Source organism: Ochlerotatus camptorhynchus, unplaced genomic scaffold, assembly GCF_037179485.1.
Source record: "Ochlerotatus camptorhynchus isolate MF236.1 unplaced genomic scaffold, CSIRO-AGI_Acam_v1.1 ptg000077l, whole genome shotgun sequence".
Taxonomy (NCBI): Eukaryota; Metazoa; Arthropoda; class Insecta; order Diptera; family Culicidae; genus Ochlerotatus; species Ochlerotatus camptorhynchus.
Window position 1 is genome coordinate 11143746 of NW_027040567.1, and position 26091 is coordinate 11169836.

At 38.1% G+C, this 26091-nt stretch overlaps 1 protein-coding gene across 1 annotated transcript in view; it reads right to left on the minus strand.

Moving 5' to 3' along the window:
- The window catches only part of LOC135697752 (hyaluronidase Tab y 2.0101-like), a 104488-nt gene extending 82615 nt beyond the window's left edge, over positions 1 to 21873 (minus strand). The window contains exon 1 of the mRNA XM_065217556.1: positions 21711 to 21873. Coding sequence (XP_065073628.1) covers positions 21711 to 21871 — 161 coding nt within the window. The 5' untranslated portion in view covers positions 21872 to 21873. The remainder of the gene's footprint in view (positions 1 to 21710) is intronic.
- Between the last annotated feature and the right edge of the window lie 4218 nt (positions 21874 to 26091).

Genomic DNA, 26091 nt, shown 5'->3' on the forward strand with positions numbered 1-26091 from the left:
AAATCATTTTTGATCATATTGAACTGCCTACATATCAGAATTTAAATAAACAATTTTAACTTGTGAATGATTGGTTGGTTTTCATACGATAAATCCATAAGCATCAGGCAAAATTCGGTACCCTATAAAACGTTCTAAGAATTTCCAACAACTTCAGGGAAACTGCATGATTCTTCTAGTGAATTTCATGCCAGTTCTAGAAACTTCAGGGGAGTAACATGAATTCAGGAAAACAGCAGCTTCGATAAGGTCCAATAATTTAAGGGTATTCCCAAGAAGTTTAGTGAACTTAAGCAACATTTCGAGAATTTGCAAGCTCCAAGATATTCATGGTCTGCACTTCCGGGAAGTTTAAGGATCTTTAGGGCAGTTCCATTGATTTCAGGGCATTTCCAGGAACATGATCGGGAGAACTGCGAGAACTTCATGGAAGTTGCATGAACTTTAGGAAAGATAGGAGATCTTCAGGACAGTCCCATTACCTTCTCAACAATTGTAGGAACTTTAAAAATGTTCTCAATAATGAAAGGAAAGGGCCGAGAATATCACAGAAGTTTCGTAAACATACGTCGGGAACATAAGAGAAGTTCCGAAAACTTTTGGAGAATTTTGGGAACTTCAACTTCAGGGAAACTGCTGGATCACGTGTCCGCCATTTTTATTGGTTCATTGAAAAACTAGTTGATGATAGAAAAATCCCACTAACAATATTTCCAAATTATTCCAAAGAATGCTGCTTTTGTGAAATGGTTTGAGTCCTTGGACTTTCCAAATCTAAAAAAAAAGACGTTTTGCCACCATTTCTGGAACCATATTTCAGTGACTTTATGCCTCTCTCTCAAAGTTTTTCGTTGTTAGAGAAGGATCGAGAATTACACCTGACAAAAGTTGTGTATGCACTAAGGATTATTGTAGCATAGTGTACTTGTTTTAATCTTTGAAATTATTTACTTCAAAGTTTCAAACAGTTCCTTGAAATGTACGTGCATTTCGTAATTGGGATAAAATCCTTGGCTTTCTAATCTCTCTTTGAATGTAATTATTATATTTGTTGACTTTTTACCATTATATTGGCAACACTGCCAGCGCTCGCTCACTCTCTGAAGGAGGCAGCACGAGGTTATTTAACAGTTAAACGTGGTAATTTTAAATTGAACCGTTAGAAGCTTGACTTCAGACCTTAAGAAGTTCTGAGATTTTAACACTCCGAATACGGAGGGTAAAAAACTTTACGCCGACTACGAAGCCTCCGAAAAACGTGTAACGGCAAGTTTGCAATGCAATAACTTAGCCATTTCTTAATGAATTTCAAAAACTGTGGTACTTTTAGAATTCCTAGGGTTTGTAGATGATTTTGATCGCAAAAAAAAATTAAAAATAGAGTCGTCTACTTTTTTAAAAAGCGAAAAGAGTTGTTACACGTTTTTTTGAAAAGTGTGTTTGTAGGGTTTTGCAAGTGGCGCAAGATCTGTAATTTAGTTTCATGGATTGTCCACTTTTACGGATGTTCCGGATCTTCCGGAGGACGGTCCCATGGCCATCCAAGTACATGTTTATGTCACGACACCAAACATTTTTTTTATATCACAGTTCCTAATGTTTTCAAAAAAAAACCGCAGGGCTCTAGGATCAGGTTCAAGGATTGACCACCTTTATGGATGTTCCGGATTTTTTGAGGACCGTTCCGTTGTCTCCAGGATCCATATATAGGAACCATGACTGTTTTCTGACTAATTGTGAACATTTGTGCCCATTAATCTAAATTACAGATCTTGCGCCACTTGCAAAACCCTACAAACACACTTTTCAAAAAAACGTGTAACAACTCTTTTCGCTTTTAAAAAAAGTACACGACTCTATTTTCAATCTTTTTGCAATTAAATCATCTACAAACCTTAGGAACTCTAAAGGTACCACAATTTTTGAAATTCATTAAGAAATGGCTAAGTTATTGCATTGCAAACTTGCCGTTACACGTTTTTCGGAGGCATCGTATTAGGAGTGTTAAGAGATATCCATAGAAGCTCTGAAAAATCAAAAGAGAACTTGACATTTTTTAACTTTATAGAAGTAACAAAGAAGGATTTTCAGAGATGCAGGCTAATAATTTTAGTGATTTTTTTTCCTTGGTTTGTTTTCCATCGATCTTGTTTTCCGTACTGAGTACCAATGCTACCGACACCAGGAAGCCAGCTTATACACCTTAAACCCACCTATCGATCCATCAACTCAATGGACTGGGGACCAACGGCTTTACTTCCCTTACGAAGGACGGTGCCGACTGGGATTAAACCCAGGTCTGTTGGGGTGAGAGGCAATCATGCTTACCACTACACCACTGGTGCCGCTTGCAATTTTAGTGATGTTTCAAGATGATTAGGATATTCCGGACTCTTAGGTGTTAGCTGTTAGGGTAATATCTGATAAATTCAAGACAGTTCCATTAACTTCTGTTATTTTTCTAAAGACGTTCGGGAAATTTCAGCAAATTCCGATAATGCCGAGAGCTTAGCACAATATCAGAAATGTTGCGGAAACTTCACAGTTGCCCAGAGAACTTCAGGGATTTCTGAAGGTTTTCGGGACATTACCAAAAACTTAAGAGGCTCAAATAGCCTTTTCAGTAAAAGCGCGATATTTCCTTCCGGAGGCGGCGGGTGCGGTCTGTGCGATGAAATTTTTCGGGTTTGAAATTTTTTCGACTTCCCTGGACATACAGTATCATTGTGTTTGCTACACAATTTACAAATACATGCATTGGCTGGCACAGGAAGCTTGCATTCAATAATTATTCGGGCTGTTCAATTAATTTAATAAAATTTGTTGGAATTTTATGAGAAAAATGTGACAACATTTTAGGGGAAATTTCTTGTTTTTAATGGCAGATACGAGAACTTAAAACAACATTTGCGGGGGCTTCAGTGAAGAGTTTTTAAGAAGTTCTGAAATCTTCGAAAGAAAGTATTGGAGATCATAGATTTTTAGTATGTTTAATTATATTCAGCGAAGTTGCGAGCACTTCGAGGATCATTAGAGATCCTTAGAGCAGTCCTTTGAACTTCAGGAAAATTCCAGAAACTTCGAAGGAGTTCCGAAGAATTATGGAATACTCCGTGAATTTCAGGAATGTTCCGAAAATTGCTGATGAAGTTATATGAATACCAATATAACTTCCGGATCATTTGAAAATATAACCCACTCACCCACATCAGATCCGTTTACGTTGAGTTGGTCTAAATTTGACAACTAGGCAATAGATTTAGCTGTCACTTTACCCCAACGCATCAGATCCGGATTCTAATGTGAATTAGATAATTAGATCCGATAATTTATTGGCAGTTTCAGGAATTTAAGCATAGTCTAGACACAGACAAACAGACATAGCTCTTAGAAGATAATTCTTCGAAAAATATCGTCAAGCGTGCACACTACCACCCTCTATCTTGCACATTCCGAAGCATTGATTTGCAACCGAAGCATCCCTCGTCCATGCATTTTTTCACTAGTTGCTTTTCCCTCGGTCTGTCAACGCGTCAGCTGTGTTGAATAAAAACAAAACAAATACAAGTCAGTGATGCTAGTTTTACGAAATATTCAGTATTCATTGAATTTATCAGAAATACGGACCCGTATGACAGAAGCTCAGTATATTTCAAGGGATTTGTTTTGTTTGTTTTGCGTGATTTTATTTTGCTGGAAACAAGTTTTTAATCGTGATCAGTGTTGGAAAAGTTCACCAAAACTTACTATGACTCGTGAACTTCGTGATATATCGCGATCTTTTCCAACGCTGATCGTGATAATGTATCACCTTTCTAGCACCGCCCATCACTTTAATATCTACACAGCAAAAAAAAAATGTTAGGCGTAACGTTTGATAATGGCACAGAAGCATTTGTAAACAAAATTTTTAAGGCCCTTCACACGCGAACCGACGTACGCTCACGCAAACCAACAACATCATCAGCTAGGGGCAACTATCACCTTTCCGAAAGTGGTATTGGTTTGCGTGGACGTATTTTGATTTGCGTTCGTGTGTAAAGACCATTAGAAAGTTAGTTTAACAATGCTTTTGTGCCGTTATCAAATGTTATGCCAGATGTATTAATCAATGTTATTCATGATGATGTATTGAACTAATTACAGTAGAAGCTCCTTATAACGACCATCTGTATAGTGACAAATCTCTCTATAACGACATTTCCATAGGTCCCTTAAAATTATCATAGAAATCCTCTTCTGTATTGCGACATTTCGCTATAACGACCTTTCTTCATAACGACACACCATCGTTGATAATTACCCATACTTATCATTCTCTATTGCAACATTCTTCAGTATCATGAAGATACTATTTGCATCTCAGAGTGGTTTTATAGCCGTAGACAATTTTAAATTTGAGTGTTAAATAAAAGATATTTTTATGGTCGATTTTTTTTTTAATTTACAACAATTTAACCATCGGTATTGTTAATTTTACTTAAATTCCTACGGTATGGAACCAGAGATGGGTTAGCAATAGATATTACACATATGTAATGGTTAAAGTGGATATAATATTACACTCATCAAAATGATTTATTGTAAAAATCTGTGTGTGTCGTATAGCGTAATATTACACTACAAGCGGAAAGACCAATACGCAGCATTTAGAATGTTATATTCAATGCATTCCTGTGCATGCTTGGCATGCACAGCTGTACACACCAACTGCTCATTTGCTAATAGCTTTTCACTCAGTTGTTGAAATTTGTTTTTCTTTAATTTAATTGATAGATTAGGATCATAGCTTACAACTGATATGCAAAGAGCAGGTAAATCGTAACATTTGAATCAACACCAATGCATTTTTAGACTTTGAGTCCGAGATGTGCAGTAAGCATTTCTAACTTGGTTTTTAAAACGCAAAAACAAATACAGTTTATTGCTAGAATTAAAATCTACTTTTTCGAACGTACTTATTACAAGCTTAAACTTTATTCTATCTACTGCTTCAAACAGAACTATGTTTTGTCAACTGTGTGCAAAGTTATTAGCAAATGAGCAGTTGAAAATTACGATTGCATCAGATTGCGGGGTTGCTAGTGTATTATAATGCTTTGTGTTTTATTCATGAACTCTTGATTGCTGGGAATGCTTGTGAATATTTAAGGTGGACAAAAGAGTAAACAAAGAGGTGAACGCCGAAGCTTTTCACATTTAAATCGCTGTGAAGCAACTGTGTTGAGGTAATTTATATCTGTAACTGTAACCAGTTTGTTTTTGTTTGCTAATCTGGTTAAATGTTATAGCTCAAATCTTTGTAGGGGTAAGTGGTGGAATTATCATCATCACCATCAATAACTTTTATTTCTGTATTCGTCAGATTAGCATGCCTTCCCAAGAAACAATGAAAAGGGGATTTGCTGCGTTGCCTTCTTATTTCAAGAGCTGACATCTACTAAATTATCCTGAAAACGAACTGGCACCACTGATAAGTTCAAAATGTGCTGCCTTGCTTAATGGTTCAGTGGCGCCACCATGACAAATGCGAGCACATTCCGAACTGAAACCTTATTTGCGAAGAATGTGATTGTGTGTGTTAGGTCTGTTTGTCTGTGGTCTAGAGATCTTCGTATTTTTTTAAAACAAGGGATCCTTAAAGAAGTTATAAAAAATTCAGGGAATTTCAAAGAACTCAATCGAAGTTGTTAATCTTTAAGAAAACTTCGAAAATACAGGAGTCCAGAGAACCTCGGGAACTTCATAGTTCGAAGGCATAACATTTAAAATTAGAGCCGAGAACTTCATGAATGTTCCATGAGCAATGAGAGCACCAGGAAAATGCGTCAACTTCAAATGATTGCAGTTCCATTAATTTCAGGAACATATCGGAAAATTTAGAGACACTTCGAAATTTTCAAGTAGCCCAGAAAACTTATTAAAACTTTTGAAAGCTCCACCGAAGCTCAGAGGTTACCAATGAAGCTAAGTGTTTCTTAGGACTGTTTTATTATGATCAGGGCAGTAATAAGAGCTTCATGAGAGTTTTAGGAATTCTAGGAGAATACCGCGAACTTCAGGAAAGATCAGAGAATCTTAGGACAGTTCCATTAGCTTCAGTAAAATTACAGATATTTCAAAGAAGTTTGAGGAACCCATCGGTGCTGGCTCTCATCCCAAAGGGCTTTGGTTCGATCCCAGTCGGCGTCGAAATGAAATCTCTGATCCCACCTTCTTTCGGAAGTAAAGCCGTTGGTCCCCGGTCCATGATAGTTGATGGGTCGATAGGTAGAGTCCAGGTGTAAGATCTGACGGAAAACAAGATCGACGGAAAACAAATCAAGGAAAAAAGGTTTCAGGAGCTTATGGAAAATTGTTTATACTTCAGGGACTTCTTTGAATTCCAGAAAAATGTGGGAACTCTTGGGATGTCCAGAGAAGTCCATGAAAGTTTAAATATTGTACATACAAGAGTTCCATGAGCATTCGAGTACGTTCAAAAACTTCAAAGCAGTTCTGTTTATTTCAGGAAAATTGTGTGGGAACGTATCGAAATTCTGAGGCATTCAGACAATTACAATGAACTTCAACGATCAACGATCGGAAATGTTTGAGTCATCGTCAGTCAGCTACTGTTTGAATTTAAACCAAGTATGCGAAGTCATATTACTTTTTCATACCCAACACCAAATATTGTAATCAATGTTGTGACACCGTTACTCACGCATTTGTTTCATCACATGTATCCCATTAGGCGTCCGAGTCAATTTACGTTTCATCAAACAGTATATTTTTGCGGCCATCAGCTTTGACCACCCTCCAGTAGCACTATTTCATCGGATCTCATCTTCAGCTTATCCAGTTTTATCAATGTCGAGCAGCAACGGCATCAGCATCCACGAGCATGCTATCCCTTATTCAATTTACCATTAATCCAATCAACAAGAGCAAACACCAGCGATATATTCGAACTAGCAACAATAACAAAATTGTGCTCCGTTGGATGCATGTTTTACAAGGATCAAATTTTACACTCACTAAATTATTCATTGAGGCGATAGGAAGAGAAAAAGTGCACGTGTATCTATATTGCGTTCTACATGTGGAAGAAGTTATCGAAAAATGAATACAAATGTTCCCCAAAAGCTCCACGCCAGTGAGTGTGTGAATGGTGGAGCTTGCATTTATAATCAAATTCAATGCAAACTGAAACTGATGATGTGAAAATTTCCCTTTCTCCCTGTCCCCAACGGTTTGCAGTCCATTTAGATCGAAGAGGAGTAGGATAAGACAAATGGAACAGCACATGTGTTCTACCGCTATCGATGCAATCCATAAAATTTCACTGTGATTCCACAGTTTATGATGCTGCTAGACAGGGGTCGATCAGCTTCGTTCTAGCAGAGTAGAGGTTCTGGATCTACCAGAGGCCATCAGTAGTGAAGCTAACCACACACATTCACTTCATCAACCAAATCAATGGGTTCATTCGTTTGCTCTATCGATGTACTTATAATGAGTGTTCTGTATCGGGAAATATGAATGCCGAACGGATCTGCTTCTTCTACCGCGTTATGGTGCTGGAGGTGATTTGTCGGAATCTAGGTCGTTGTGAGAGTGTTGTTTTGCTTCTGATTTTCACTCGATTTTTAATTGAACAAGTCAATAGACTAGCGACGGACGACGTGGTAATGGAATTATTATTAACGGGTAGTCTTATTATGTTAGCAATTAACAAAAAAATGAATTGCTCCCACAAATAAGCGGTAATACTGCCGGAGAAGTATGCCTACGGGATGGCTCAGATCATCTAAATCTGTATATTGTGGTGCGCACGCAAGAGGATTCTGCAAAGATGACATCGATGGCACATCCAATTTTGTTTGACTATCATATCGACGGCGATACTTTTACCAGAGTTACCAGTGTAACTGATCTGGGGGTTCAACTTGACTCAAAAATGACTTTTAATTTACACCGTTTATCGATCATATCCAAAGTAACGCGACAGTTGGGCTTGCGAAGGATTTTTCGAACCCACATGGTTGGAAGTCATTGTACTGTCCGTCTCCAATTTTGGAAAATGCGTCCGTCGTTTGGCATCCTCACCATGTCACGTGGTGCATAAGGATCGAGCGGGTTCAGAAATGGTTCATTCGTCTGGCACTGAGAAACTTGCTGTGGAGTGATCCTGACAATTTGCCGCCGTATCCTGATAGATGCCGACTGTTGGGCTTAAGGTACGTTTAGACTATCTGATTTGTTGGTCTGATTCGAGCGAACTGCTCGATAATTTTGTCGGATGCAATGTTTGGATGCGTTCACACTTTTTCAACAAGATGATTAGATTTGATTTTTGATTTGTCGAACGAAATAGGTTTGCGTTTAATTTTCATTCGACTCATCCAGCAAAGTAGCCGCAAGTTAGGTGAAAATATTGATTTGTTTCTTAGATTTCACGGATTTGAACCGCTAAAGAACGCTTGATTTGTGTTTTGATGGCTTCCAGCAGCAACCCTAATAAAATATGTATGGTTATTTGGTTAACGACGTGATCAGGGTATCATCCAAATCATTTGTGTAATAGTTCAATCAAATGGGTTATCGTTCGGGTATGGTATTTTTTATTAGGGAAGGTAAACCGATTTCACTATTCAATAATGTCCTGTGTATGGTTTGACTTTTTTTTTCTAGTGTGATTGGCAGAAAGATGCCGTAACGACTTTGATCATGGCATTATCAACAAAACAGTGTTTATATAATACGAAGCATGTATTGTATATGAATAAGCATGCTAGACAGCAGGTCTGAGAGCCAACTAAGAATTTTTATAGAACTTCAGAGATATACTGAGAAATTCGTTGAGCTTCAGGGTAGAACGTAGATCTTGAGAACAGAACTACAAACAAATTAAAAGAAATTTGCAGAAATTCATAAAAAGAAATCACAAGATCTTCAGATAAATGTTCAAAGAAAATTTTCAAAACTTTATGTGGTATATTAATTTATTTGATAAGGCTCAACCGAATTAACTTAACAGAGCCGAGGATTCATGGTCACTATACAATACATCTTAAAGCTATAGTCAAAAGGTACAACACAATAAACACTTTATCTTCCGCTATCCAAAAAGCCTCGTCCATCAGAACTGGAGTCGCTTCCAGTGGTTTCATTGTATGGCAAATTGTTGTACGCCAACGAGGGTCAGAGCGCGTCCATTGCAGCAATGGACGCAAAACGTGGTCAGCACTCACACACTCATCACGAAACGGTTGCTTTCCAAAGTCGACGACGCATCGACCGAAAGAACTGCTGATGAAGAACAATGAGGAGGACCACACAATGGTTGCTGCCGAGTAAACAGACGATCGCGTAGCACACATCGAGAGTGGCCTGCTTTTGTCGACAGCCGAGTGAACACTGTTTCAAAACTTTAAGCAAGCTAAAATATTTTCAGATCAATTTGTAAAACTTTAAGCGAAATTTTGCAAATCTTCAGGAAAATTCGCATAGCTTCAGGCAACTCCAAGAATCTACAGTGAAGTATAAAGTATTTCACAGAAGTTTGGAGAACTAATGAAAAAAATTTCAGCATCAGAAAAGTTCGTAGATCTTCGAAACAAAGCTACAGAACTTTAAAAAAAATTAAAGAACTTCAGGGAAGCTCGGCGATTTAAGACAATATATATTTATTAGATTTTAGGGAAATTTGTAGATCTTGAGAGAGACATTTAAAACTTCAAGGAAGTTCAAATATTTTCAGATACATTTTGAGAACTTTAGGTAATTTAAAAGATCTTCAGGGTAGCCTGAGAGCTTACAGAGAAATTTACAAAACTTCAAAGAAGATTGCAGATCTACTGAGAATTTTATTGAGCCTGAAGATTTTTTTCGTAGATCTTGAGAATAGAACAACGGAGCTTCAGACAACTTTACAGAACTTTAAAGATATTTGAAGGAATTTTTTAGAAAGTTTCACAGTTTCAGGAAAAAAATGTGAGATCTTCAGAAAAATTCGTACCTCAATTCCAAAAACAAATCACAGCGAAGTACAAAAGTACAAGATTTTGCAGAACTCCATGGAAGTTGGAAATAAATAGATCTGAAGAACTTCAGAGAAGACCGTAGACCTTGAGAGAAGACTATAGAATGTCAGAAAGTTTGTACGTTTTTAGAAAAATTTGCAAAACTTCAGCAAAACTCACAGAACTTCGGGAAAGTTCGCCGATCTTTAGAAGTATTTGCACAACTTCAGAGAAATTCGTAAATCTTCAGAAAAAGTTTTAAAACTTCAGCGAAGTTCAAATATTTTCCCTCCCCTTGGCTAGTTTTTGCACCTTGCTGTTGGTGGGCGGGTTTAATTTCATGCTTTATAGTGGAGTGTTGGAGACGGTAGGTTTATGGCAGGCGTTACTGGCTCATGCCGCGATAGAATGGCGTCATGGGCAGGCAATGGGAATTACTAAGCTTCCCCTCTCTGATAAACCACTGCATGTGAGAACCAAAGATCTAGTCTAGCAGTGATAGTATCACACTTGTTACTCCTTTAATTGAGAGCCGCGTCGTAGTACGCTTATGTATAGGCACTGACGTTGGGTGTGATACTGGCGGGTTTTGCCGCAAATGACTCTTATTTTATTTATTTTTACGCATATAGATTTATTTGGGTTTGCATGGGAATTATACTATTGAAATATTTCAGAAAGTGCCCAACGGTCCTCCTTCTATTTGCGTGACAAGCTTTCATTGTTGTTTTCATCGAAGTGTTACTCAGGAAACAATTTTTTTTTTTCCTTTGGTTTGTTTTTTCCATCGATCTTGTTTTCCGTGCTGAGCACCAATGCTACCGACGTGCCAGGAAGACAGCTCCCACACCTGGACCCTACCTATCGACCCATCAACTCATGAACCGGGGACCAACGGTTTTACTTCCCATCCGAAGGAAGGCGTGATCAGAGATGTTATGCCTCAGAACATCCCGGCGGCGCCGACTGGGATTGAACCCAGGCCTGCTGGGGTGAGAGATAATCACGCTTACCACTACACCACCGGCGCCGTTCAGGAAACAATGTTAAACATCATTTTTGTACATGGTATTGTAACTAATCTTATATGTGCTTCATTTTGATTTGGGATAAGTGTTTGAACTATGGCTTGGGATTTCCACTGTGGCGTGCTTCTATTGTGACATACCCATACGTATTTGGAGCATATACCCTATATAATTTAAAAATCAGCTAGGAAACTAACTTCAAAATGAAGCATTTAGTCACATGAAGATGTTACCTGGGTCGAACTAAGATATAATAAATAGGTATAGGCTTAAATCAAAAGTACTTGAAACACGTTTAATTTTTGAATACAAGCACAAGTGCAGGTACTTAATAAAGCATGGGTTATGATTTATTAGGTGAATTAGAGCTTTTAATAATTTATTAAATTAGACTAATGAGATATCATAATCATCAAATGATCTTAAATGAGAAACTTCAGAAAGTTTAATGACATTAAGTAGATTAACAAAAGAATTAGGATGCGGGGGGTCCGCTTAGGGAGGCAACTAACCTTTAAAGTTGTAGAATAAATCTACTTATTTAGTCTTGAACTTTAAAAAGAAAACGCAAGCAGACCAATGCTTAAGCAGATTAACAAGGAGAGGAATAGTTTAGGAAATAAGTAAAAGTAGAGGTATGTGACAATTAATAACTTTTAAACTTTTGGAGCTTTTGTATTCCCCTGAGTTTGTTGTACTTGATTACTTTATTATTCTTGTAATACGCGAAATCTCTTATATATGCGGTTAAAGCATTTGAGTTAACTTATTTCTTAGTGTTGGTTGGAAATGCTAACATGAAGCTTTAGTGTGATGATTTATTAGCTAGAGAATGATCTTTAGAAGAGGGTAGGTGGATAGTTCCGTTAGAGTACGGCAGTATGAAAATTGAATAGAAGTTGAAAATGAGCGAAGGGCCATTAAAGCGACAGTTTTCAAGATAGACGCACATTTTTGCCTAGCCCGTACGATGTACGCGGGGACTTGAAGTATGTCTCCAAGTCCACAGGCAAAAATGTGCGTCCCTCTTGTTGCTCATAAACTGACTGCGGCTGTGGAATAGTTCTAGCGACGTTTTCATCACTACCAAATGGTACCTTAATCTATGAACTAAGCGCTACGTAAAATGGATCTTTTCTATGTGGTATTGATGCATGTTTAACTTTTCGCGGCTGTCGGAATCAACGCGCCTACGTCTACGGAGCTTACGCAGAAGTGATTCGCAATGCGGTAGAGTTCACCAAAAGTTTTTTTTTGAGCTTCTGTTGTATAGAATTTGTTCGGTACGGTCGCGCGTGTGCCGAGCAGATCTCTTCGGAATACAACGTTTCTGCAATCAAGTTATCACCGAACCATGTATGGGAACAACGAACCAATCTCAGCGTGTATTCGTACGTTCACGGCTGTCGAAGAGTTTTTCGAGATCAATGAACCAACTGGACGTTTTGCAAATCGGTTTGGGTCTGCGCTAAATTAGCTTTAATTTTATTCATTAAGACTAAATTGTCAGAGGAATTATTTTAAATACAAATACAAATCCTCTAAACACCCCTCAAATTTTTGGCTCGCGATTTAGGCCTTAGTTAAGGGAATAAATGCGATTAAAGATGTTGAACCCCAAGTTCCTGTTGAACTTGCTGTTACTAGATTTCGATCCTGGCGGTTCACGCTACGGTTTACCTCACGGACGACGATAAAAACTGCTCTTGAGAAGGATTTGTTATAGATTTCCGATGAACACGTCTTGCCTAAAGGTTAAATATTATTTATTTTACGTGCTCGTTCCTCCAATACGGTTTATCTCATATTAAAAATAAATCTGATTTACACTTAAACTCTATAATGTGAAGGAGCTTGAGATCGAACCCATAATGTTCTGGTCAGTAAGCAAAATCGGTTGCCACTAGGCCACCGAGCTCCTTTTATCACAAAACAATTACGATCAAGTTCCCGTTCAATTTTCTGTTACTAGATCTTGGTCCCGGAGGCAATCTCACCGAAGACGACACCATCTGCTCTTGAAAAGGATTTGATATAGATTTCCGATCAACACGTTTTAAGCCGACGATCTTCAAATCAGTAAGAAAATGCGCAGCCATCAAGCTAGCCGAGCTCGTCAATGATTTTTTTCGATATGTTATTTGGTAAAGATTGAATAAAATTTAAATAAATAAATGGAAACGATCTCATTCGAATGATCTGCAACTAGCCGACCTCCTAAAAAAAAGTCGAAATTTGCTGGTTGGGCTTTTAATACTTGGGCTGCTTTTTAGTTGGGAAACTGGTTGTCAAAATTTTATGTCAAATTGGATTTGACAATCAAAGATAAATTCTTCCAGCATATGTGTTTAGGACTACGAATCATATGTAATGAATGTATGAATTTTGTGTTTGCTCGATAAATTTGAATTTCAGATGAAATTCTAGAAGAAAACAAACCAAAAATTGTGAACCAAATATGATTTGCTTTATCCACAAGCAATAAAGACTGTACTAGAAAAAAAAATGCAACACATAAAAATGATCACCAAAAATTCATTTTAAGTCGGATATTTTTGAAGCTCTCAGAGCATATATAAACACATCTTAGCTATGTTTTTGCAAAGTTGGTTTATTCAACCTCCTCTTCTAGGCTAAATGCCCACACCTTGGACTTAACGCTACCCATCAAATCCTGTGCAACACTTGCGCCATCTTTCTCACACACCTTCATCCACCCTTTCTTCAAATCCATGTAGTTTTTGAAGGCCTTCCCTGTTTTCCGGAGCTTGCACTTTCATAAACCGCCCAGAATTTTTATATTGGGCGAAGTTCTGGTGAGTTTGGCAAATTTGCTTCCTTCGGCACAAAAACAACATCGTTGGCTTCGTACCACTCCATCACCGGTTTTGCGTAATGGCCAGATCCGGCAAAAACAGAGTGTCACCTTCGTGGGACCAGAGGAAGGACAGCAGGCGCTTCTGGAGGCATTCTTCTGTATGTATTTGGCCGTTGATGGTGCCGGTCCTTATGTACGGCTTGTTGAATTTGCCGCACCCACAGATCGCACGTCACACTAAGTACTTCTTGGCAAATTTGTCGACCTTCATCTTCTGGAACTTCTCCGGAACATCCAGGCGGGACTTGCCGACGAAAAACTCCAGGCCGGGGATCTGCTTGGCGTCCGCTTTAATGTACGTCTCGTCATCCATTACGATGCATTTCAGCTGCACAAACCACTCGCGGTAAAGCTTCCTGGCGTAGGATTTGGCACCTTACCTTGAAGGCATGAAGTCCGGCCCGCTTCATTGTCTGCAGGACGAACCAGACGGGAGAATTCACCTTCTTGGTCATGTCCCGAATCGAAAGGATCGGATTGCGCTTGAAGTAATCCCTCACCTTACTTGCGTTCACGGGGTCGGTCGTCTTCGCTTTTTTTCCGCTTCCAGCTCACCGCTGGGTCGCCTCCCAAGTAACCAAAAGTTCTGATAAAAGGCTATTTATGACTTAAGCAGCTGGGTTGAAGGTGGTCTATAGAACTCTAAGCAGCCTCATTTTTAAGTCGTTATAAGAACTTGAAGGTTCCGATACCAGAATTGAAGAGCATTCTAAGCAGCCTCTGGCGGAACTTGAACGGAATTTTTAGAAAATAAATTAAAAAAAAAAGGATTTTGTCCTCTGCACCAATTCTATATAGGGTATACGTCCCTAACCTCGGTCTAATATGCAGCCATCGATTACGTTTTTAATCATAACTCATCAATGAATTTACCTGCAAACGATATTCTACTGCTAAATGGTATGCTTAGATATGCTTATCATGTCGTTTGCTATCAGAAACCACGAAAAGTTGAAAAACTTACTTTTTTTAAGACAATAACTCACGAGGGAAATGTATGTAATATGGGTCTATTGTCCCCAAATTGGGTCTATTTATGGATGCAACTTCGTCCTATCTTGTTTGATCCTCAAAAAAACGCTCTTGGTAACGTTTTCTGATGTATTTTTTTTATCACTATCACTGTTAACTTAATGCTCTTCATTCCTCAAAACATTTCTTAGAGAAAATTTTACGAAAACTACATTAAATCACTCAATTTAAAAATTAAAAATTAAAAATTTCGCTTATCGTCTTTTGACCGCAGAATATCTAAATCAGAACATTGTGATGTTCATTATACAGGTTTGGCAGAAAAAATCTCCCTTCCTGTTCGTTCCTTATCATCCAAATGCAAAACAACATTGTTGACGTTACTCTTATTGCTATATGCTGTCAAATGAATTTCATGGGCCATAGTTAGGAACATAGAAAAGAAATGTGTCCCTAAAGTTGGGTCCATGTTTTACTTGTGAAAACGTTGTTAAACAATTAAAATAAACATAAAATATTCAAACAGCAACTGTAAGTTTTACGTCTAGTGTGTATTATCAGGTAATTCCAATCAATAAATGCCATAATCAGGCCATTTGATGATCGTCAGTCAACCTTCCCATCTTAACCTTATAAGTCATGGCGGCTAAAAACTCCGAACATTGTGATATTCTCAACCAGTTTTATTACTTACGAGAGCTGAAAATGTATTGAAATGTTGTGATATAAATTGATTTGTGTGTGGTACACATTTATCAACCATCAGTGATCAATATTTTCCTTATTTTTTGTGTAATATTCCTTAATTAATTATTTATTTGCGTGATAGGCCGAATGAAAGGACTAGACCCACATTACATACCGTAACCCTATCAAAAGTTCGCAATTTTATTAAAATTATTTTTCTAAAGGCAGGTATTAATGTTTATTGATTTATCAAGCATTAGTAGTAGAATTGGAAGCTGTTTGAGGAACTAAACTCAATCCTTCTGCGTGAGAGCCCCAGCACGAACCGATACGGCATCTGAGATATATTAAAGTGAGCTGTTGTCTCAACTACTGTTGGAGTTTTCAGTGCCAGCTGACTGACTTGAATACGAAACACAACACCTTGATGAATTTTAAATTGGTGTTGGCCCGCATTGTGTTCCAACATATTTGTGGCACAATGGTTAGCGTTCGTAGATCGCATGCCCCAAAAAAACACGGGTTCTGGATCTGGAAATTACTTTTTAATTTTTTTTATGTTTGGATAGAATGTTGCATAAATATAAGAATTATGATTTATTCGAGCCACTGATCATTTCATATTTACGTACATTAAATTTAGTTGCTGATAAAGACTTGTGCGGATTATTTCATATCGCTTGAAAGTTCTGTCGGAACTTTATTTTAACTTTATGGAACTTGAAAATTCTGTCGGAACTTTATTTGAACTTTATGGAACTTGGAAGTGATTTGAATCGTTGAATGCGGAACTTTTGGTTACTTGGGCTGGGTCTCCTTGAACGATTTTACCACACGGGACACGGTCGAAATGTCGAAAATGTTTCGCGACACTGAAAATAAAATTTCGTTTATACAACGAAATCGCTCGTTTGTTCTACAAATTTATTCGTTGTTTTCTGCAACGAAATGGATTTGTATGGATCGCTACACCCAACCAGCGGTCCACAAGTGTTGGTTGTGGAAACCGAAAAATGCGGAGTGTGTTTGTGAGGATGGGTAAAAATAACTTCATCATTGGAAGAAATAAATATGACAAAAAAATAAAAATAGGCTTCGACCAGACTCGACTAATGAACCTTGCAATCGTTAGATCTGTACTTTATCCATTGCTCTATCTATGCTATGAAAAATGGTAAAGCTAAAGGCAAATAAAAAGCACTCATGAAGCGGTACTTCGATTTCTCTTGCTTTTTCTGCTGCTTGCATGTATTTTTTTCTCTAACATAAAACCACCGCGATGATTTATTGTGGTAGCTTGCATGTATTGGTCAAACCGACAATATTTCAAAAAAAAAAAGATCCCATCTCCAACACACAATCAGCACTTTAGGAGACAATAAGCGCAGTTGTTGGTTTGATTGTACGAAGATGTATTTGTATATTATACGAATAAGGCGTAATATTAACATTGCGCCAGATGACAGGAAAACGAATGTTTCGTACCATTTATGAAAGATGTGTTGTATGTACGATATTCATTTTTACGAAACGGTTTTCAGAGAAATAACGAAAATACATTTTCAGTGGATGCACCTGTGGGACTGGCCTGGATTTTCCACGACCGCTCCCATAATTTTTTGTCGAAGCCCTTCTTGCTTGGAAGCCATCTCGATAACTACTTGACAGATTGTGACGAGATTTTACACTTGTAAACATTAAACTGTTAACTAGTTTTACTAAAAATTTCATCAATTTCATCAATAAAAAGATCACACAAAAGAAAGTGTTGCATTTTGTTTCTGAAGGACGAAAAGTGGCAGATGCTGATAGGCAAACTGAAGGTCATCGTGATGGAGTGAATCAAGCGGACCGCCATCCGGGAAGTGAAAGCGTTTATTCATAAGATTTTGATACATGAAAAGGCAGGATGTAACGGATTATTATCAACAATCAATTCGAAACTAACGATTTTAAATTGGGTCACTACTTGACTAGCCTATTGGTCCCAAGCAAATCGATTAACGTACCCCATTCTAGTACTACACTATAATTGTTTTGATTGGCTATGAAAGTTTGACATATATTCGTGGATTTTCTTATGTTTCGAGGGGTGCATAGATTAGTTTGGGACCGAAGATAGTACCAGAGCTGAGCCAAAAAGTTGAGCACGTTTCTTCGGGACCATCTGGTCTTAGAGTTACCTCTATTATGGCAATGATATTATGGCAATGATAGATGCACATGAGGATTATTATGGCAATGATAGATGCACATGAGGATCCAGTAGAAGTGCCAAGGTGTTTTTATCCTTGGCAAAAGGTTAGATCCAAATTCGCTATTATCGTCGTCGTTGGCAGTACTATTCGTATATTTTAAGTTATCCATCGACCGCAGAAAGTACATGAATTATCACGTATCTTAATCGTTCGTTACATACCTCAAGCGAACATAATCGTACTTTGACCCTAAGCGCTGTGGATTGTGAGATGATCAATACCCCTGGAGAGATCGTTCTTGCTGAAAATCATGGATTTAACCCCAAGCTTTTCCACAGCACAATAAATTGCCATCTTCATTTGTATATTTGATATTACCCATCACCCTCGGGAACTATTTGCTTTATCGCGTATTTCAGTCGTTCGTTACATACCAAGCGAAAACGTAATGATGTTTTGTCGCGGAGCGTTATGGTTCTGAGATGCTCGATGATCCCCTGCAGGGATCGTTTTTGCTAATCCCAAGCTATCCGTCATAACTCTTAAAATCTATGATGACTAAAAAAAATTAATATTTTCTTTCGGTAGTCGGCTATCGAGAGATTAAATGAGCAAGACATAGATAATAGGGGAAATGGCTCTTATATTTGCCTATGGATCTAAGATTGGGCCCATCGCTAAAAATTTGCTATTTATCAATTTTATCTTAATGAACGCGTCATTGGGACTGTACTAATGGATATTTTAGGTCGCTATTGAAAATTTAGTCGATTGCTGAATTTATGAATTGGCCCAAATTAGGGACATTTAGGCCGATATTACATCCATTTCCCCTACATACTTTTGGTTGCATCGCCAACTTGAGGCGAAAACCGAAACCCTCTATCTCCGTAGCACTTATGAGGGTGTCGCTAAGTCGGTGGCCTCTCGTTAAGTAAGTACTACATCAACATTTCCATCCCTATCTCTAGTTATGGTAGAGATGAACGTGGCCGGGAATAGCGACAGCCATGCTTCTGGGTATTCTTGTTTAAATTTGAATCAATGTGTACTCCTTACCATTATTAGCTTAGCTGAAAGTAGTCTAACTGAGAGTTTCAAATGAGTAGTGAGTGTCTCTAGTATGCAATTTACGCTAACATAACAGCGCTAACGCTAACTGCATGAATTTGTAGATTGTTTGGCAAGACAATGATGCTCTATATCCAGGGAAGCCGAATGCCTCCAGAAAATTTCCAACATGAAAGTTTTCCACATCAGGCTTGGTAATACCGTACCTAGAGCTTCCATTTCCCGGTGGTTTCCACCATCCCGGGATTCAAAAAATATTTATTTGATATCCCGGGAAATCCCGGAATCCCGGGAAGTGAACAATGATAGTAAATTGTTTTAATACTCGTATGTTTCATCCCTTCGAAGAAAGATTAAAAAATGAAGGTTCCTTCAATATTAGGGACACCAGATTTAAAGACATATCTTCATTTTGAAGACATTGAAAATTCTGTGAAGGTATTTTTTTCATGCAGACATTTTGAAGACATCCAATGATTTGTGAAGTTTTTTCAAGACATGCGGAAGCTGAAGCAAGCTTCCGATGGATTTTTTTTTAATTTTAAGCTGGCATATGAAGATTTTTGGTTAAATAAATGAAGTTTGTGACTTCATATTTTAAGCTTCTCCCTGAATATGTTGAATATGAATAATGTAACCAAAATCGGATATTTCTGAATAAAACTTGATCCAATTGAATATTCACAGGACTTCACTGAAATATTCGATTAGCTGGAGATCTTTTGAATACATCCTGATCCACGTACAGTTTTGGGAGAATATCTTCTCAACTTGATCAACCTGAAGCCTTGAAAAATATCCAGAGGACTTTATTGTGATCTTAGATCAGCTGGAGATCTTTAAGTACTACCTAAACGATCTGCCATCTTGAGAGAGCCAATTGAATGTTTGACTAGTTTAAGATCTTTAGATTTCCTGATCAACCTGAATTCACTAATATCTGACCAACCAGCAATCTTGAGAGACGTTATTTGAATTTAATGAACAGTTGAATATCTTAAGAATAACAATTGATCAACCTGAAGTCTTGAAAAATATCTTTAAATCTCGGACCAACTGCATATCCTTTAAATACTCTCTAGTCAAACCTCCATCTTGGAAGGATGTCTTAAAGATGTCGTTTGAATTTTTGAACAATTGCAGATCTTTTGAACATTACTTGATTATGTTGAAAAGTCTTGAATAATATCGAGAGATATCATCGCAAATCCGTGAATATCAGTTATACGAAGATTTCTGTACTTTTAAGAAGTTTCTTGAACCTAAACTCAGTTCCATGAACTCAAAGCCTATATAAAGTTCTCTGAATGTGTAGAATATTCGACGAAATCCTGGGATATTCCGTCAACTTCTTCGAAGCTCCCAGTACTTCAAAGATTTTTCCATAGGTTACATCTTTTAATTTTTCGATAGGTACAACTTAATTTCAGCCCAGCTTGCTGAACTTTCAAATAATTCATGCGATGTTCCGTAATCATCGTCCACGAAGTTGTTTATCATTCAACGAAGTATCCTGAAGATCTATGATGGTCCCTAAAGTTTTACGAAGTTCCACGAACTTCTATGAAGTTCTCTGAAATCAAATGAATGTCTCTTGATATCTAAGAATTTCCCTAATGTGACGTGATGTTATGTTTGTCAGCCAAATTTCACAATAGTGCGTACAGATCATGGTGATTATGGTGGATGATTTCTCTCATGAATGTGTTTGTAAAACCTATTTTGTCGTGCTTTAGGATTACATAGATTACATACTAACTGGTAAAGGTAATGCATACCTTTGTGCGTAACAAATGACAGCGATGGAGAGCTATGGAAGCCAGGATAGAAAACGGTGACATATAGAAGTTAATCCAGAAGGAGTAAGCATTTTACAAGATTCAGCTCGCTAATCTAAGGAAGGTCTCTAAAAACTGCAAATACTGAATTTTTGCATCAGTTGAGACTAGTACTACGAACTTCCAACCATCATAACAATGCATTTCAATGGTTTTTCGATCAACTTTGAATGATGGACATCTCACAACGCTCAACCTGATTTTCGTCTATGAACCATCTAGATACGCGATTATAAAATTTAATAAAAATTTTTACGATTTGTTCAACTGCTAGATCGTATTTTTCACGAGTGCTTCTTGTGCAACGATCATATACAATAAGTGATGTCTGTGTGCCATACTTTCGATAAATCAGAATGAATGACAAACGAAGGGAAGAAATATATTTCATAAGATGTGAAAGTTCTGAATTCTGCTACAGATATTCCAAGATAGAAAAAAAAAATCCCGGAATTCACGCGATCCCGGCATTTAAAAATTTATTTCCCGGGATTCGGTAATCCCGAAAAATGTCACAATCCCGGGATTTTCATCCCGGGACATCCCGGGATGGAAGCTCTAACCGTACCGTTACCGACTAGGCTATGGAGCCCCCTACCCTATCTCACATTCAAAACGGTATTTTCAGATAATACCAATGCTATCCTTATGATCGTTGATACATGTAGGTTTACTATATTCAAAATCCTCCCACCGGTTTCCGTAGAAATTATCACTAATTCTCTCACACACGCACATGGTTGCCGATCATGTGTGCTTTGCTTTCAGTATCTTCCATTTTTTTCAAAATAAAGCAGAGACTGAAAGATTCTAATCCGTTGCCCTTAATTCGCCCTTGGATTTACTTCTAGCGCAACCACACGGTAACCTCGTTAGGCACATGTGTTAATTCACTTTAAGCTGACCTCGAAGCTTCGATTCTCTCCATCCACTCACTGATGAATAAATATACAACCGGTATCTACACAGACGCCAGACGACCTTCAAGGACGCAGAATGTTATAGCCAATTGACATTCAATTCCAACTCACCTGGATCCCGTCAAGTTGAGACACACGACTGCTATTGCCAGCAGAGTCGACCCGCTGCAGTGAATCGCCGTTATCGTCGTTCCTTTGCACTTATCAAACATTTTGTCGCAACCACCATCAGGTACCGGGCGTCGTCGTCTTGGACCGTTGATCCACCGCATCATTCTAAGTTAAACTTTTATAGACCACAAACTTGCTCTGAACTAGATTTACGATTACACTTTTATGACTTCTTCCCTCGCTTGCTGGCGTTCACTTTGCGTAATTTATTCTCACGCTAAAATGTGAAATTTCGCTCTTCTTTTTCATAACCTTTTCACACAATCACTCCGTAGACCACTTTACTGTAAACATTTCAAAACACTCCAACTTTAATCAAAGTTGCAACAACACTTGATTCCAATCGAAAATGGCTTCAAATCACCCCCGTACACGTGTCACTGACCGCGCGCGCTCGCTGCCCTCATTCGATGACTTCCCGAAAAAAAAAAAAACAATCTGATTCTCCATCAACGGATCCGTCCACCCCGACGACACACCACCAACGAATGCTGCAAATTTGTCAACTGTGTCAACTGTGAATCTCTCGTGACAACGACGTCGCCACCGCCGCCGCCGCCGCTGCCGTCACTCGCTGTTCACCGAACCGGGCACCGAACATATTTAAAATCCATTAAAAACAAAAGTCTTGTTCTCACTCAGTCGGTCGCATCGCAGCTTCTGTGTATGTTCAAACGGCCGTCATCCGCTGTTAACCGAATCGAGTCACACGAAGTGATCAAAGAGATTCGAATTTTTTCCAATAATTCCCGCCACATCACAGCTGGAACGGCGCATCCCGGCGGCGTTGATTCAATCTTAGATCTAGGCCCAAGTGGCCGAGCGGACAATCTCCATGCAGTCTGGGGCGAGTGTGGAACGTGCATGAGTAGTTTGCCCCTTCGAAGAATGTGGTCGGTCACACAATTTACAATGAAAACAATTAGAGCAACCGTGTGGACCCACGTCAAGTGACGAGTCTTGGTTGGTAGGCTGGTACAAATGGAGAACTTTTCGGATCTTGATCACTTCATCGATTCCGATAGGATCGGAAATTCAACGTTCGCACCAGCCTATCCATCCGAGCGTACTCTTGGAATTATCTTTATGCAAATTGGACCGCCACCGTCGAACTCGTCGTCGTCGTCGTAGTTGCTACCGTTTCGGATGAGGCTTTGTGACTTAATAAGTAGTGTGTACTTAGGTACCAAGAGCGTCGGGTGGCGGTGTGGTTGGATGATGTTTTGCTACCGCATTGTTCTGCGTTGAGTAAAAAAGGTCTGCCGCTAGCAGGGAAAATAGGAAGGTGGTCTGGCCCATTCGAATCCGCTGATGATGCGAAGAGAGGAGAATGCTGCTTTGTCTAGGCTGCTAACTATGATGGGTTGCTGCCAGCTAGACTTACTATAACTCTACATGGTCATTTTATAGCCGTGTGGCGCTTGTTGTCGGTCGGTTTTTACCCAGCAGCGGTGCTTTTCCTGGTTCGGAAGAACAATGGATATGAAATTTATTGGAAGGGTGGAGCAGGGCGGCTTCAATAAAATTATTCAAGCTTCAAGAATGGTACTAAATTAATTAACTAGAATCGCTCATTTCATGGCTCTTTGAATTGAATGTATACCGGCTACCGTGGTGAAGGCACACGTTTTTGCGCGCCAAAGGTGGAATGTAATTCTTTCTCTGTACAAAAAGGAAGTGAATAGGGTGTAGGACCATTAGGCCAAATGGGTGATTAGGCCGAAAGCCACAAGGCCGAATTTTAATAGGTGAAATTTTGAACTTAGGATTCGGAAAAAAATCTCTGTCTGGAGCAGTTACAGGTAAAATAACGAAAAACATTGCATTTTTTAAACGACCTGTTCCGATTTGTATGAAACATTACGTATTTTTTTGTTATGGGCAATGATTGACATTTTTGCTAAAATCCTGCCATTTTAGATCTTGTAAAATTTTCAAAATGGCATGGTTGAAATTTTTCAAAAAAATGTAGCACGGAAACGGTATTTCTGAAAGAAAAAAAAATCAATGGCCAGATTTGAGGAAGGGAAATGTGGTCAATTGCCCCTCGGATATGGAGGAAAATGAGCACTTGTTGTTGTTGTATGTTATTATCAAATTTTACGTAATGATAAAGTGCAACTCTGAACTTCTGCTGAACTTCAATAAACTTCTAAGACCTTCAGGAATCCTTGCCTCGGGAACTTCGTTGCAGTTTGTCAGAGATCTTACTTCAAAAAAGCTCCATGAACTTCTTAGAGGTTATGGGAACTTCGTTAAATTTCAAGGAACTTTCCAGGTGTTCAAAAATATTTGTAGATGATAGATGTCTTTCCAGAAGTGCAAATCTGTTCATAGATCTTCGTAGAATTACGAGAGATGCAAAGAAAATATAATGTTTGGAATAATTTCAGGGAACTTCGTAGCAGTTGACGAAATTGTGTAAATCTTAAGGGAGTTTTGTAGATGTCAGGAAACGTTGTATAAGTTACAGGATATTTTTCGAGCCATCCTTCCTAGACAGCAGGAAATATTCAAAAAATCTACATATTAGTAAAGTTCTCTGGACATTTTTCCAAGACTTCAGGTTGATCAAGTTCTGAGGATCTCCAACTTTTAAACATTCAAGTATTCTTTCAAGACTGTACATTGTTCAGGAAGTATACGAAAGTTTTTCAGCGAATTGAATCTAATGCATGACATTCGAAGGCTGGTATCTTAAAAACCTGATTAAATTGAAATTTTAACCTGATTTTTTATAATTTTGTCAAATGTCTAGATTTTTCGAAATCTTTGCATTTTAGTTTTTTTTACTTTCTTATCCACAGGAATTTTCCCTTAAAAAATACTGTGTCAAACATCAGAAAGCTTTTAAGGCTCCCCCAATCGAGGTTGTTGTTATGAAATAAACATAATCAAGTTTATTGTTTCACCATAGTTTCAACAATATGACATTGAGCCTTAATGTTATTTTACATTGAGGCTCAATGTCATATTGTTGGTCACACCCAACAAAAAGTTGCCTTGACGCAATTTGATTGAATAACATCTCGCGATTTTTTATTTAACCGTAGTTCAGCAAAATAACATAAATGCAACAGGCCCTCCCTAGGCCCTCACCAGATAAATTTTCTAGCTGCGCCAATGGCTATTACATATGAGTTAATAGTGTTGTCGTGAGGTACACTCGAAAATTTCAAACGTAAGTGCGTCAAATCAAATTTCGAGCCGCTCCGTCTGTCATTTTGTTTGTGGTTATATTGTAAGAGTGTTAAATTTTGAAATTTGGTGTTTCTGGCGCGTAAAATAGAGGACAAAAATCATGGCTACTAATAGCCTACTATGTCACATTGCAGAATACAGTGTTACCCGCACACTTGAAAAAAAAATCATGTAAATTTAAATCTGTTTAGATGTACTCAAAAGAAGTGGCTTAATTGACCTAAATTTACGTCCTTTCTTAAATTTACTCGAACCACAAACTAAAGACATATTTTTACATGTCCTGACGTAAATTTCAGTCACTGTACTTATTTTTACTGATTTAGATAATATTTCAAAAAACCTGCAATTTACATCTTTTTACACATAATTTTCCTTTACTAGCCTAAATGTAATGAGTCATCTTATACCTATATTCAGAAAGACAGCAAAAACTGTCTGTTGTCTTGCACAATGTTCTCATTTACGTGATTTTGTGAGACCAATTTCAAAAATAGATTGTCAAACTTAATTTCAATTGACTGCCGGATACCACAGTTTGTTTCATTTTCATCACAACTGTCTTTCACTATTTGAGTACTGGGGTATTCATCTAAACGTGGATTTTCTGCACAAATATTAGAATTTTTCTTTTCGGAACCCATTCGATTATAGCACTTGTTGTGGATTCTCAATCTGTTTGGTGTTGCGAATGGTTTGGTTCTCTGGCAATTCAAAAAATAGACTCTCCTGCTGATATGTGGTACATTGCATGTTTAGTGATTGATTTAAATCATTTGTTTTGACACTGCAGAACATTATTGGATATTCGTAAAATTTCACTCTGTCGTTCAATATGGCGCTGCCTCAAGTGCTGCCGATATGCCACAAACGATTTAAGGTGATACGGCACGTCATGCAACAATGGCTGTCCCCACAATCATTAAATAAACGTGTTTTGGTATGCGTACGAAAGACATCTTCCTACAAAACAGTAAATTACTAATTACATACTTTAAATAATTGGCCAAAATTGTATGAACAAGATCTGGATACTAAGTTGTACACTTTCTCACCAAAATATTGCCAATTTATTCACACATTCGTAATATTTGCATTAAAAAGTACGATCAGTCGATTT